Source organism: Rhipicephalus sanguineus, chromosome 2 (assembly GCF_013339695.2).
Source record: "Rhipicephalus sanguineus isolate Rsan-2018 chromosome 2, BIME_Rsan_1.4, whole genome shotgun sequence".
NCBI lineage: Eukaryota > Metazoa > Arthropoda > Arachnida > Ixodida > Ixodidae > Rhipicephalus > Rhipicephalus sanguineus.
In genome coordinates, this window is record NC_051177.1 from 142,793,918 (window position 1) to 142,809,244 (window position 15,327).

General features: G+C 42.9%; 2 protein-coding genes and 1 long non-coding RNA gene across 3 annotated transcripts; 2 read left to right on the forward strand and 1 right to left on the reverse strand.

Moving 5' to 3' along the window:
- Positions 1-2,692: 2,692 nt before the first annotated feature.
- Positions 2,693-3,091, forward strand: LOC125757232 (uncharacterized). The gene is made up of 3 exons (XR_007415159.1): positions 2,693-2,761; positions 2,843-2,917; positions 3,015-3,091. It is a non-coding gene; the product is annotated as an uncharacterized LOC125757232 (long non-coding RNA).
- Positions 3,092-3,102: 11 nt separating this feature from the next.
- Positions 3,103-6,352, forward strand: LOC125757233 (uncharacterized). Its single transcript, XM_049412658.1, has 4 exons — positions 3,103-3,255; positions 3,349-3,417; positions 4,927-5,674; positions 5,990-6,352. Exons 1-4 carry the CDS (start codon positions 3,223-3,225, stop codon positions 6,202-6,204), a joined length of 1,065 nt encoding a protein of 354 aa, XP_049268615.1. The 5' UTR covers positions 3,103-3,222; the 3' UTR covers positions 6,205-6,352.
- Positions 6,298-10,270, reverse strand: LOC119381318 (uncharacterized). The gene is made up of 2 exons (XM_037649208.2): positions 9,808-10,270; positions 6,298-7,264 (listed from the first exon to the last, which is right to left on the reverse strand). The coding sequence occupies exons 1-2, from the start codon at positions 10,139-10,141 to the stop codon at positions 6,417-6,419; spliced, it is 1,182 nt and encodes a 393-aa protein (XP_037505136.1). The 5' UTR covers positions 10,142-10,270; the 3' UTR covers positions 6,298-6,416.
- Between the last annotated feature and the right edge of the window lie 5,057 nt (positions 10,271-15,327).

Here is a 15,327-nt window from a genome sequence, read left to right on the forward strand (position 1 = left end):
AATTCACGAAAAACGCTGCGTTTTTGAAAATCAGTCAAATTTGGGACGCTATGGCTACTTCTGTGAACATCTTAGCTTGTTCATATTTGCAGCATGAATAGGCCTTTATGTGAATAATGAACCTCTGCATTTGTATTTCTCTAATAATTTTCGAAGTCGTAAATTTTCATGCTCGAAACACCAAAAAGAGAAAAGTGCTCCTCCATTAAAAAATCTATAATAAAAAAAACCCACTCTCAATTTTGTTCAAAGTCCCCCAAAATGTTCTCTAAGGACTGCAGAATGATATTATGAAAAAACATGTTGCATCATTTTTATTACAACAAAAGCAGAAAATGTCAAACATTGTGTTTCCAGAGCGTGGTGGCTACTGCGCAAAGGACATCTCTAGTAACAAGAAAATACAGTAACACGTGTTTTTTCTTTTCTGAGCTTCGCTAAACAACAGTAATGATCTATGGTCGGAAATTGGGAACTGTTTTGTAAAGAAAAAGACCGTTCCAATTAAATGCATTCGCGTGGTTTGCGACTTCACGCCAGTGTTAGACATCCCTCAGTCCACAGTATGCACTTTCAGCTGTAGCCTCCTTTTCTTTCATCTATTTCAGTTGAGTATAATTCATATCTTGAATGCTAAAGAACGCATTTCCTCCATGCGTCTCTTATGATGATGTGCTGTGCCAGAATTGAGAGATTGGTATACACCTTTCCAGCGGCAACCTCAAACCAGCGAGCCGCAAGCCAATTTTCGCCGCCTGGTGACGAGAGTAGCATGCTTCTGGGCAACGCCCCCTTCCACTGGGCTGTTGCTGGAGAGAGTTCACCATTCACGTTGTGTAGCGGCTCTTCAATGCGTGCGCTATTTTGGTGTTATTAATTGAACTTTGAAATGTCGTTCAAGAACAGTCTATCAACAGGGCATCATTGCGTTGTTTACGGCTGCAGTTATAACCAAAAGAAGAGGAACGCAGCAAGAAAAGAGCTCTGCGGCACGCACAACGTGTTGCAAGAGGAGTGCGGATGCAACGTGTATTTGTTGCATCGGTTTCCCGCTGACGCCGATTTGAAAAGACAGTGGGTCGCCGCAGTCAATAGAAAAGGTTTTGTGCCCTCGACGTCATCACGTGTATGTTCAGCGCATTTTGTGGGCGGCAAGCGCAGCGACCTAAACCCCGTGCCGATGCTTCGCCTCGGATACGAGAGAAAGGTAAGCCTTGCTAAAGTACATGGCAGTCGAAACGTCTCCTGCTGGATGATGCAAAATTACTAATTATAGGTGCTTAAAGGACGACGACGTCTAGTGAAACACGACGGTCCACAGTCAAAGAAAAAGGTATTGAGACTTCTTAGCAACCGAACCGTTAGTAATAGGTGGTGCTTTTCCAGAGGACGGCCGAGAACGTAGCACCAGGCTCATCAGTAGGCATTCACCATCTCGGCACCGGAAAAGCCGACTTTCACACGGACGCTTGCCAGGAAAAGGTTGAACTCACTCATTTTTCTTTTCTACGAAAACTGTGCAATTTCTTTTAACGCCATGACTGCGAGACTTGACGTTTTCTATCGTACGCTTACAGTATGACACCTCCAGCGAAGGGCTGCGCTTGCTCTGTGCTGCCGCTTCTGTGAAGGTATGTACCCGCGAAGTAGTCCCGAAAGGTCGCTTTCGTGCAAGTTGCGAGCGGTCAGCTGCCGAGAATAAACGAACGCATGGGCTAGCGAGTAAGTGATCTCTTCACAACATCGCACCGCATTTGTACTACCGACGTCCAAAGAGACGACGCGGAGGCGGTGATGAAAAAGCTGCCGCTCATTCAACCGTGCTGATGACGGATAACTACTGCATTTACTTGTCTCACAGGCACAGTGCATTCGTCACTGCACTTATGCGAGCACGACGCTGCCCGTGCTTCCGCTGCGCAGCGCTTCGATCTATTATTCAGCATCATTGTCAATAGTGTCTGACCTTTACATTTTGTATGTTGCACTTTCATTGCATAGGCAGAAACTTTATAGGAAATGGGCAAATATATACGCGAATAAACGTGTGTGTGTGTGTAAATATAACTTACCGGAGGAAGCACTTCAAGAAAACTTCATTTATTTTGTCAACATCTCTGTTAGAGCAAGGCCATTGTCATGAAAAATGTCAGGCTCTGGCCAAAACGCTGACGAAATAAAAGTTCTTTGACGGTGATGTTCTTGCGCAAGACCAACTGCAATGCACACACACGAGCACATATTTGAGCTGTGATACCACATCTAAGGCGAGAGCTATGCATTGAAAGCATTGTTTTCATATTACTGCAGATGCCTGCAGCAGCTCAGGCTGCTTCTTCTGAGGAGCAGGACTCGGCCACTGAGCAGCATGATTCTCATGGCAGAAGTGGTGAATGCCAAAAGCAGAATGTAAGTGTAAATGCTGTGGTATATATATTTGCATATAAACCTATAATGCATGTGTGTCACGTCAAAGAGTAAATGTTTCAGGAACAAGAGGAAAATACAACACTAGCTGCTGCCAACGCCATCATGCAGCTTTGCCATGATACGCTAACCCCAGATGTACGTATCTGACACTAAGTGTGGTGTACTCGTAACTGTGGTACCAAATTTAAAGCGAGAGCAATGCAATCAAAGCATTGTTTTCATGTCACTGCAGGTGCCTGCAGCAGCTCACGCTACTTATTCTGAGGAGCAGGACACAGGCAGTGACCTACAAAACTTAAATGACACAAGTGGTGAATGCCGGAAGCAGCATGTACGTGTAAATGCTGTGGCATGTATATTTGCATATAAACCTATAATGCATGAGTGTCACGTCAAAGGATAACTGTTTCAGGAACAAGAGGAAAATGCAAGACTCTCTGCTGCCAACACCATCATGCAGCTTTGCCATGTTACGCTAACCCCAGATGTACGTATCTGACACTAAGTGTGGTGTACTCGTAACTGTGGTACCAAATTTAAAGCGAGAGCAATGCAATCAAAACATTGTTTTCATGTCACTGCAGGTGCCTGCAGCAGCAGCTCACGCTACTACTCCTGAGGAGCAGGACACAGGCAGTGCCCTGCAAGACTTCAGTGACACAAGTGGCGAACGCCAGAAGCAGCATGTCAGTGTAAATGCTATAGCATGTATATTTGTATGTGTGTCACGTCGATGAATAATTGTTTCAGGAGCAACAGGAAAATGTAACACCAGCTGCTGCCAAAGCCACCATGCAGCATTGTCATGCTACAATGGCCACACCTGTACGTACTTGGCTCTCTGTTATATGTGCAACTGTGGTACATGTTTTAAGGTGAGAGCCACACAAGAAAAGTACTTTTTTTGTGTTTCTACAGATGCCTGAGGAGTCGCTAGCTGATTCTAGGGAGCAGCAGAACTGGCAGGACACAAGTGATAAACACCGGGTAAGTTTAAATGCTTTGGGGCTGGTATTCTTACGTAGAACCTTTTTAGCTGTGAAATCCACAGCAGCGTTTTCATAGAATGGTAGACATGCTGCTGACCACAGTGCCCAAAGGCTCTGCATGTAAGCAGCAAGGGTCACAAAGCAACTTGAAAACACACGAGTGTTTCGTGTGCCATCAATTGTGCACATTGCATGAATGCCAAAGTTCAGATGCAAAGCTGAGCTATTTATCCTTGCAAAAAGTACGCTAGGCCCACTGTAATAAATAGGTTGTAGCCCTAAAATGTACAATAAATGAGGACACATGATTGCAGTTCAAGTGAATGTCTTTATTAGGCAGGGGCTCATTCCAGTTTCCAACTTTTCTCCCACAATTCATCCAGGCCCACACCCCACATTTTTATTTACAACAGCCTCTGCGGGCTCATCAGTCTGATATATTTTTATTACACCATAATTGTTTCAAAGTAGTCACTGCTTGCACTGTGCAAGAGTAAGACATTGAGAAACAAAACAATTTACGTAAACCCTGACGCTATTGCTTCACACAATGCACATTTAAGGTTGTCTCTTGGGTCATTCTGTCAAGCAATACGGCCACTGGGGCACACTGTACAGGACGTGTTGCCTATGGTTCATACACTGATTGTGCGAGATTTCATTGCGGTGCCTCCATGTGACTATCCGCCGAGCTTAATGTTGCCCTCCTATGTTCTTTTTAAATAAAGTTGACTTTGTACAGCTGTGTGTGCTGTTAAAGGGAAGACACAAGCAAGAAACCTTGAGTTTGAGTGCTTCAGCTGTAGTTGCCATTCAGTAAGGACATTTTTTATGAAGTATGCGACTCAGACGAAACATTTCTATTAAGAACGTCCTATGAAGAAGTTTGCGGTGGGAAGGATAACATCCCCTCCCAAACGCATGCCTCCGATAATTAAACAATGAGGTAGTACTTGAGCGCTAGTGCGTTGAGATGTGTGTGAACAGACTTCAATATAAACTAAAGCCGATATCAGGCTGATAGTAACACTGAGGATGAGTAGATAAGACCATAGGTCGGCAATAAAAGGTGAAATTCACACAAGAATTATATGTTAGGCTTAGGGCTCACTTGGAGTCGGACTTGCCAATATTTTCCTGAACAGGACTCACTCGGACTTGGACTCAGTAAAATTTTCCTCAAACGGACTCACTCTGACTCAAACATACCAAAATATTACTCACCCGGACTCGCTCAGACTCACAGCTTGATCCGAGTCTGAGTGAGTCTGTGTTAATCGACTCACGAGTGAGTTTGCCGACCTATGGCTTGCGCAGATACACATGCCCACAAAGCGTGTGCCATCAAGCATGTGTTTGGAGCATGCAGGTTGGAGATTGCATGGTAGAAATACGTGTACTATTGCAAATATATGTGTGTTCAGAATTTGTTATGTAGTTTAGCCTTACCATATACTCAACATAAAGAACCTACAGGGTTCTGAAGCTTATGTTCTTTTACCTGCAGGTGCAAACACTTGACCAGTGGACACAGTGGGAGGCCACTCCCTATGATGACCACACATATGTCCGGTATCTGCCCATTGGATTCAAGGGAAAATCATTTGCTGAGTCTGTAACTGGAGACGACATTTTATTTTATACTGGTGTATCCCAGATAGTGTTTGAGAGGCTTGTGAAAGCTGTGTCTGCTCTGGCAAAGAAGCCAAGCACCCTAACGCGTGCTGACCAGTTGCTAATGTGTCTAATGAGGCTTCGCCTTGGGCTGCTGCATGGACACCTTGCACGAATTTTTAAGGTATCCGTGTCGAGTGTCAGCAACAACGTTGCATACATGCTGAGTTTGCTCAGCAAAATCATGAAGAATGTTGTTATATGGCTGCCCAAATCGTGCATACAGAACAGCATGCCGCAGTCATTCGTGGAAAACAAGCATGATGACACAACATGCATCCTTGATTGTACAGAAGTGTTTCTGCAGCGTCCAAAAAAGCTGATGGCAAGAGCACAAACGTACAGCAGCTACAAAGCCCATAACACCGTAAAATTTCTTGTCGCAATTGCCCCGAATGGGTTCATCATGTTCGTGTCCAAAGCTTATGGAGGGCGTGCCTCAGACAAATTTATCACAAATGATAGCGGCATCAATGACTACCTCGGACATGGTGATGTTGTGATGGCGGACCGAGGCTTCGCACTCACAGATGAAATGCAAATTCAAGGTGTACGATTGAACACACCAGCATTCACTAAAGGTATGTGGCTCTTATTCATTATTGTTCTGTGCTGTTGATTAAAGCTAATGTGCTCTGCTGTTTGGAATCAAAGGGTTGACTAAGAACATAACGCCTTAATTCATTACACTTCTGTTATTGGTGTGGCCTACCAAATGGTAGCACAGCAAACAAGTGTAATGTTTTATTTGCTTCAGTCTGTGGAAACCTTTTAGCAAGACCTTTCCTCAGAAAAAAACATGTTACAAGCACACGTTGATTACTAGTTCAAAAATATTTGATTTTGAACATGCTGCATACCATGAGTGCCAACTGACTGCTACTTTACCATTTCAGGAAAAACGCAGCTAACCAACAAGGAAGTAACAAGTACAAGACGGATTGCATCTGTACGCATACATGTTGAGCGCGCAATTAACCGCTTAAAGACATATAGAATATTCAAGCAATCGCTGCCCATACGATCGAAGAAAACCATCAGTACGATGGTATTCGTATGTGCAGGACTTTGCAACTTTAAGTCGGACCTCATCAAAAAGCCAAGCGTCTAATAAAATAGATTTCCACCATTCTATGCCTCAACGTACTAATTATGTAAACTTTAGTGTGGTAAAAATGGCGAATGATATAAATGAACCCTAAGGAAATGCACTGAAACCTTCTAGGCTGCATCAGCTGAAACATTTCCAGTGTTCCACACCTTTGTTCAAGTACACCAGTGCAGAATTGAAAAGACACACAAAGATTCATTTATTTGCACAGTTCAAATCCCACAAATTCTTAGGTACTGAATGGGCACATCTAGTTTGCCATCATTAAGCATGTCTGTCATGCGGGGAAGCATTTCGGTAAAATAGAATTTCTTTAATCGTGACATATTTTTGGAAATATAGTCACGGTTAAAAGGTACCTGAATGAGAACGTCTTTCTCGGCACTCCATACGTAAAAAAAGCAGAGTGCCTTTTTGGTGCACAGCAGCTGAACTTGCACCTGACTATAATAGCCATTTGGCCCATTTTCTACAAGGACCAATGTCCCATCCTGCCTCTTCCTGACATCGTACTTGCCATGTTCAATTAGCTCTGTGATATCGCTCACAAATGGGCATTTAATCTCTAATATGGCGTTCTCGCTGTCGATCATGCCGTCTGGACTAGCCGAAAGCCATGGCGTGTCTTCGCAGACAAAACTACCCACTTTTGCGACTGAGAAACCAGTTTTCTTGGAAAATTGCACACGAGCCACAGCCTCCATTCGCTTCCCATGTTTCGTAGCTGCATTTCCCGAGAACACTGGGTTCAGCATTCTTGTTGCAGCTTTTTCGCCTGCAGTACTTTCTCTTTTCGGCACTTTGGCCACATTGGATGCACTTAGTCGCACTCTACGTGCAAACAGCCACAGCTGTGAACACTGGTCAGAAGTTTGTGAGCTGAGGGAAGCAGCAGCTGCAGCAGACAAAGCAACATATTTGCTGTAGAACTCACTGCACAAGACACAACCATTAGGAGAATTGTCCAATGAGTGGTCGCCATGCGTTCTGTTCACCACGTCATCTGCTGCAGGGCGGTGTGGTCGTGGAGCGGCATTTAGCGTCTCGTATAGGAGTGTGCCTGCATGAAAATATTGTGATGGAATCGTTGTGAAATGCAATGGCATTGTTTAACCAAAAAATATATTGCCATTGAAACCAAAGAGCTTTTCTTGGATTAACAAGCAATACAGAAAGAGGCATGGCAAGATTTAAGGCACTTTCCTTTTATCACAAAATTCGAACAAGTAGCAGTTTTAAGGTATGAAGCCAAGTGTCGGAAAACATTTTTTAAAAAGTGATAATCACTAGAGATTATTAGCCTACAATATAAAACACATCTTTTTAGGTACATGTGAGCATTTTAAAGCAAGTCCTAATTTTTGTTAATTTTTCATAATTAAAAATGTCATTAAAAAGGACCTTACGCCAACGATCCTAACTCAAGTTCCGCTCATGAAAAAGGTTCATTTTTTGTAGGGACATGAAAAAAGCTTTGGCTTGTGCAATGAACCAAAAGAAATGAGATCTGCTGAATATTAAAAACATAGTGATTAAATAACCAAAAGTGTATGCACTAGCACTAGGGGCACCTTCGTATAACAGGCAGCCATATTAAATCTTTTGGCACGATTTTGCTTATTGAGGTTCATTGCACGCCATCTAAATGGATAAGGAAGCGTGCCAAGTTTTAATGAAAAATGTTTATTATCAAAAAAGTTAGGACTGTTCGCGTGCGAAAAAATAGCAGAAATTCAAGTTCTGAGAAAATCAACAAAAAAGATTGGAAACAGGGGCAGCGCTTACGCAAGCTGATTACGAGCGCTATAATTCTCAGTATTTGTTGCCAGTTCCATCGTGGACCTTACTACTCCGTGCCCTTGCTCGAGGGGCACCTCTCAATTGTTTTTTCAAGCTAGTACTGCTGCAGCGGTGCCATGACGGGATGCTTTCGTGGTGCGGTGCTGATTATTGGTGAGGCGAGCTTCTATTGTGCGGAGGCCTGGATCGATCCGAATTTGCTTAAAACTATCAAATGTGCTTCTGTTGTCATTATCGAAATGACACACCGCGTCAAAGAAAGCAAATTTGATGGTTTACAGGCTCACGTACGTGCCATTGAGTGTGAACAACACATGTACCATGTTACGTGTTTACCTGGTGAGAAGTTTATGACTTTTGCAAAGAAAAATGATGTGTTGACAACGCTTTTAGAGCATTATTACATGTTCTCACTTGATATCAATGCTAAGTAACCAACAAAATACATTATACAAATCTATTCTTGATTAACACAAAACTGGCACTTTCAGTTTCGGTTTCGTAGGTGATGGGTGGTCTCACATTTTTGCTTGTATCTTTTGAAAAAATCTGCATAGACAGAAACATTGTGCAGCAAAATTTAACATTACCAAAAACAAAAAATTGCATTTTGAAAAAATAATCGCTTTTGCCACTTGGCCTCGTACCTTAAGCAATGTTGACGTTTGAAATAGTGGGAAATAACTGAGCAGGGAATGCCATGAGAGCCAACGTTACGGCAAGAGAACTTGTCTTCAAGGCGGCAACTTTGATCACAAATGTTGCTCACCAACATTGAAAGCACTCTTGCAGAGCCGCACATTTCCCAAATGTTGCACAAATCTGATTTCCCAATATTCAATTAGTGTTTCAGGAAATCATTGAAAAGTTTTGTCACTCATCTTGAAAATACTATTCCTAGTACAGAAATTGCAGCCTCACAAGGGTCATTCAAACAAGTCTATCAAAGCTAGTGCTGTTGGCACAACAGACACTTTGGGTCAGACAGCAGACAACACATATTCAATAGCCTTTTTGAGCGTGTCAATTTTCTTCCCACTCTAAACATTTTATTCCCACCTAGTAGAACCTGTTCCGCTATAAAAGTAGTAAAGCACAGGTGCTTTCGAAGCTTTTCATCTAAACACTGCTTTTTTCTTATTTCTGCATATGGTACAAAAAAATTAATATTTAAACTTGCATGCAATTAGAAGAAATCATACTATCTTACGCCAAGAAAGTCAACAGCAAGCTCAGTTTATAAGCACATTAATTTTTTCAAATCCCTGATCAGTCTAATCTGGCTGAAGTTATTTTCTTGCACCCGTGTTCATTCAATGCAAAAACTTTTTGAGTTCTCATGAATGTCATCTCAACAGCCATTAAGAAGCATCTTTTAATCATGGAAGCCTAAACTTGTTTGGAACAATTTTACAAAATTATGAAAAGTGTAAATTTAAGGGCTTGTTTTCTTTGTTAGACACAATATTAATTAGGACTAACAGACAATGATGCCAAGGAATCATTGGCATCATTGTCTGTTCTCATTAACATTGTATCTTTACAAAATTATGTAACACGAAACTAGAAAAACAAACAGGTTGTTGACAGGACATGAAGCAACTTCTCAAGAGACAATGAATGTTGCATTTTCTAAGCTGTCTCAGGCAGTTTTTTTTTTTTGCTCATCTGCACATTAAGCAACCTGTAATGCACTCTTGCATACAGATGGACATAAAGTGAGTGGGTCACTTTTGTAATAGAGCAGCACTAGGTTCCCAGCACTGGTGAAAATCACAGTGGTGTACGATCTGAAATACATACCAGGTATAGTGAAAAGGTCAGGATATGGTGATTCCTCATGCAGCTTCTGTATTTCCACTTTTGTCTGTGGCACAAACATTGGCCTTGGGTGCCTCGTAGCCTGGGTGTCCACAGCTCCTCGTTGCATATGAAAGTCTATGTCTTCTAGAGCTGAGGGTTGAACATTTCGCTTCGTGCCTGCGTTCCAGGCTGCCGTTTGGTCAGTGCATGTCTTTGTTGTCAACCCTTGACAAACCGCCATGTCAATTTTCCATAATATGGCTCCCACATGGCTACAAACTTTACCTTCTCCAGCCATACAGGTGCAGCCAGCCGTGATGACCTCCCCATTCATTTTCGCACAAATCCACGCAGCACGGGGTATGCCACTGAGAGCTTGTGATGGAGAAACTTCTCCTTTGACGTAGCTAAGCTCTTGGTCTATACGGTGGACCAACAGCTTGCCGACCCAACCGCTCTGTAGATAATTGTAGGATTCCAGCGACCTGTAATTTTTCACGGCCTGCAGGTCGCATGCTTTGGAATTCAACAGGTAAAATATTATGTCAGGGGCTCTCACAGCAGGCCACTCCCGCATGTCGTCCAGCCATTCGTTCACCATGTTAGGGTGCTCATGGCTCCTGCCATCTGGAAAAAAGTTAACAGAAGGGTTATTGGCTTCCTCGGATGGGTACCAATTAGCGTGAATATATTATTTTTCACAGAAAGTGGAAAATAATAAAGGCAAGAAGAGCAACGACACCTCATGTAATTGCAGGTTTTATTTGTGACCACGTAATTGTAGGTACACGAGTATTTTCACATTTCGCCCTCACGAACATGCGATCGGCGTGATCGATAACTGAACCAGTGTCTACGAGCTCTGCGCGACAGCTTACCTCCTAAGATACAACGACTGCTCACAACGATAAATCATAGCATAATGCTCCCACGAAAACAATGGACGGCGATTTTGCTCGATCCGCATCTATACATTTACGATCCGTCCATCGAGATTGCAGACAGTCGCATGCCTCCCTTAGGCAATGAGCTCAACTATTGCGATCCGAATTGTAGGAGCCACACGCAATTAATCATTTTTGATGGCAACAAAAAAATCTGACCGCGGATCTCGGCCTCATGCGACAACATATCGCGGCGTGTCAATAGCGATGTTTCTCGATTAGCTTCAATATACCGCTGACTTTTACCACGTTGAAAAACAGGACAAGCACGATGTCAATACAGTACAGCTACAGCGAACTGTTGTCACTTAGAAACTGCGAGCGCTCGCCTTCGACTGCAGCGTAATTGCGCTGCAACATTTACTGCAGCTAGGTGAACAATTTTCTGGCAACGGCACGGGTATGCAGCGTTGTAGTAGTAGCATTTGACGAGCAATAAGTGCAGTTTCATCTTACTCGCTGTGATAATTCTCACTATAACGTTGTCGTGAACATTAACGCGGTGACATAAATCAGAAACATGTTGAGTGATCTTACCTCCTAAGTCGACAAGCTCCTTAGACGCACCACCGGCCATCGGAATGGAAACACGGCCGTACAGCGCGCACCGTTCATACACAAATCGCAAAACACTCGATGCCGACCGTCTTGTCGGTGAGGAAAGCTCTGAGAGAAAAGTTTGACGACACACGATGCGAGGAATGTATGCGTCTCGGCGGAAAGACCGGAGAGCAAACAGCCCAAGATGGCGCCGCCGCCAGACGTCGCTAGCGGTCAACTATCTGGCAATATGGCAGCGTCCAAGAGCGCCTCAGTGGAAAGGTGTATAAAAGCCAAGGTCTCTTCATGAATGGAAATGAATTTCTGGAGAGCGGTCGCCAAGAGGTGTGGTTTTTGTTGGCCCAAATGTGTACGTTGTCAAACCTTTTGTGATCAATGCAGAGTTTAAAAAGAATCGATTACGTGAAGATTGGTGGCAGCAGTTCTGGCCACGGACAAAACACATTTTGTTTGCATTGCATCTGTTTTGTTTTGCATATCCTTCTTTCTCTTGAAGGAGTGCTGGCAGATCTGGTTTCCCTATTGAATTGAGCACGCATCCTGCTTCATGACCCTCCGCAAAAGAGTCTCGATCCGATATCTTCTACGTAACGAAAATTCTGCTGCAGCGGAATTTTCTTTTTGTGCACCATGAGGCAGTCCGTACAAAATCTCGGCCATGGCTATAACGCCTACCCATAGCCACCTTCAGAGCGTAGGACAGTGACCGCATCAAAGTGAAGCACAATTTGGATGCTTAACTTCTATCTCAGGTGGTGTTTGGCTGACTACTGGCACAGCCGTACTCGTTGCTGTCGTCTGCTCAGGCGGGCGTCCATCGCGCCGCCCTTTGCACCTGTCCGCCTAACGCATGCTACTCCGTTTACACGAATGCTTGTAGCGCGGGCCACACGATCCGCACTGTGCGGATCCAGAGACCGGGCGGGAGAGCGACGAGCGGTGAAAAATGTATCGTGTAACCAATGCAATCGACACCCCAGCTTTTTCTCGTGCATAGCGACAAAGCCTGGCAAACAATGTGTGGCTGCTGGGCTTAGGTTGCACTGCGGTACTCGCCGTTCACCACTGCCGCCATTTGCGATTTCTCACATTCTTACAATGCATGATCGACTCAGCTACGCATATTTCGCGTTTAGCTTCGTTGCTTTTATATAAGCGCATTTACTAAAAAAAAAAATTATCCAGAGGAATGAAAATGTCCGTGCTGCCCGTCGACGAGGAATGTAAGTGGTGTCGCAAATGCATTTAATTGGAACGATCTTTTTTTTCTTTACAAAACAGTTCCCACTTTCCAACAATAGATCATTACTGCTGTTTAGCGAAGCGCAGAGAAGAAAAAAGACGTGTTACTGTATTTTCTTGTTACTAGAGATGTCCTTTACGCAGTGGCCACCACAATCTGGAAACACAATGTTTGACATTTTCTGCTTTTGTTCTAATAAAAATGATGCAACATGTTTTTTCATAATATCATTCTGCAGTCCTTTGAGAACATTTTGGGGGACTTTGAACAAAATTGAGATTGGGTTTTTTTTATTATAGATTTTTGAATGGAGGAGCACTTTTCTCTTTTTGGTGTTTCGAGCATGAAAATTTACTACTTCGAAAATTATTAGAGAAATACAAATGCAGAGGTTCATTATTCACATAAAGGCCTATTCATGCTGCAAATATGAACAAGCTAAGATGTTCACAGAAGTAGCCATAGCGTCCCAAATTTGACTGATTTTCAAAAACGCAGCGTTTTTCGTGAATTTTTAAAAATACATAATTTACTCAGAATTCCATGAAATGATAAGAGCTATTTCCTCTTTACTTCTACTTCCGCCAAAAAGAAAGATATTTGTAATATATAGCTTGAGTAGCTGCCAGCATGGTTCCGAAGTTACGAAAACGCATTCTTCGTAAAATGGTCGTCGTCAACCGGCGACACTTGTCGAATTTTGCTGTGTTGAAAAAAAATTTTATTTGAAAACGAACTGCGATTTCGTGCTGTGCAATCATATGTGCACAACATACAAAATTATCAGGAAAATCGGAAACATCAAATATACACCCTTTTTCGATCTTTCGTGGAATCGACCATAGGATGTCTATGTGTTGATTTATTCACGCCGCACACATGTCATGGCGTTCCCGCGCAGTTTTAGTCTCCCCGTCGTGGGTCACGTGACCAGGGGGGGGGGGATGAATAAATAAATCAATGAAACAAAATCATGGTGATGATGATGCTCGAAATGATAATGATGCTAAACGATGATGATCAGAATGATTATCACAATTATGCTAAATGATGACAATGCACGTGATCTCGCCAGCCAATCACATACACTGGCACGCTTACAACTTCACTGTCCGAAGGTTTTCACGGCGTGGAAGTGGACGATTTTTTTTTAATGTAAACAAGATATCGGCTGACCCACTGCTGGTTCCTTTCTTATAGTGTTACACTTTACATTTGTCGTTCGATCGCTTTCTACGCCATTCATATCCTCACGAGTGTCCTTGTTAACCTCCAAGTTTATGCCCGTTTCAAGGGTAGCGGTAAGTTGCAGGCCATGATTGCAGGTCAGGGCTGCAATTCGTTTTTGTTTCTCTGCGAATTTCCCTCTCATGAACATGGTCTGCTGTTACTACTACAGCCTTTTCGTAACTGTAAAGTGAACATGACTGCAATGCAGCTTGCACAGCTAACTACATCTATCTATCTATCTATCTATCTATCTATCTATCTATCTATCTATCTATCTATCTATCTATCTATCTATCTATCTATCTATCTATCTATCTATCTATCTATCTATCTATCTATCTATCTATCTATCTATCTATCTATCTATCTATCTATCTATCTATCTATCTATCTATCTATCTATCTATCTATCTATCTATCCGCCTACATATGGGCGCTCTCCCAAAATTGGCATAAGAGGGCGTAGTAAGGTTTCAGGTAATATTCTGCCCTGAAATCAGCCTCTTCGTTGGGTTGTCTGAAATCTAGTGTACCTGTCATCGTTCGTAAATATTTTGTAAGATAATTTTTTACCGCTTTGGTAATGTCGCACTCTCGAGGCGTTGCGCATTTGCGGTAGCCGCTGTACAGCATCCTCTCGATCGTTTATCAAATCGATTGTTGTTACGTGACAAATAAGGAAAGCGAAATAATGGGACACAAGCTAAGGCACAAGCTAAGACAACTGAATGTTTATTATTAAAGTTACGGCCTTTTATGACCCCATACAGATATTATTACATCTTCTCCTGCCGAATCACTACGGACCATGCTTTGCAGATCTTTTCTAACCTCACGGCGATATACAGTTTCACAATCAAGCTTAGGATCCGGATCATGTTACATATTTTGATGCGCCATCATGGTCGATATTCCAGGGAAGCTAAGTGTCCATAATGACGAGAATGGGCTGCATCTTTTTCACGAGATTATTCCTCTGTTCAGTTTGTACTCAGGCGTTTCCGATATCTCACGGACTAAAATGTCTTTAGCAACGTAAAGCGCACTTATCACGCATTATTCGCTTTATGACCATTAAAAAAAAACTCACAGGGTTCTTTATCCGATCGTCTAAAACGACTCGAAGGTGACAGCCATCTTCTAATTATTTTAATTCTTAATTGGTGTATTGAACCCCTCACGCAGGGTTGCCAGTGGTGGCTACTTTTCGCCAAATTGGCGAATTTGAGAGGCCCGGGGCGACCTAAAATTATGGATGGCGACATGGCGAATTTTTGGCGATTTTCGGCTTAGGTCTCCACTGAGTAATGCATCCTAAGTTCAGTGTCTTTCCAATGAATGAGCGGCAACATTCCCGGTATTTTTCTTGGTTTTAGAGTAGAACGTGCACATTACGCGTCATTCGGTATGTCCGTCCTGTAACTCGTGTGTATCTCCTCAATTCATCTAAATGCAGCAAGTACTCGAATGTCCCCCAGCGACATTTTAGCAAAATGTAAGTCAGCGGACTGCCTCGCAAACCGCGAGGGGGCAGTGTTTGAC

Excerpts from the sequence above, each read along its gene's own strand:
- LOC125757233 (XM_049412658.1), top strand. The coding sequence starts at position 3,223 with ATGCAGCATTGTCATGCTACAATGGCCACACCT. Across the intron at positions 3,418-4,926 it reads ACACAAGTGATAAACACCGG|GTGCAAACACTTGACCAGTG; the intron begins GTAAGTTTAAAT and ends TTTTACCTGCAG. Across the intron at positions 5,675-5,989 it reads CACACCAGCATTCACTAAAG|GAAAAACGCAGCTAACCAAC; the intron begins GTATGTGGCTCT and ends TTACCATTTCAG.
- LOC119381318 (XM_037649208.2), bottom strand. The coding sequence starts at position 10,141 with ATGAATGGGGAGGTCATCACGGCTGGCTGCACCTGTATGGCTGGAGAA. Across the intron at positions 7,265-9,807 it reads TGACCTTTTCACTATACCTG|GCACACTCCTATACGAGACG; the intron begins GTATGTATTTCA and ends ATTTTCATGCAG.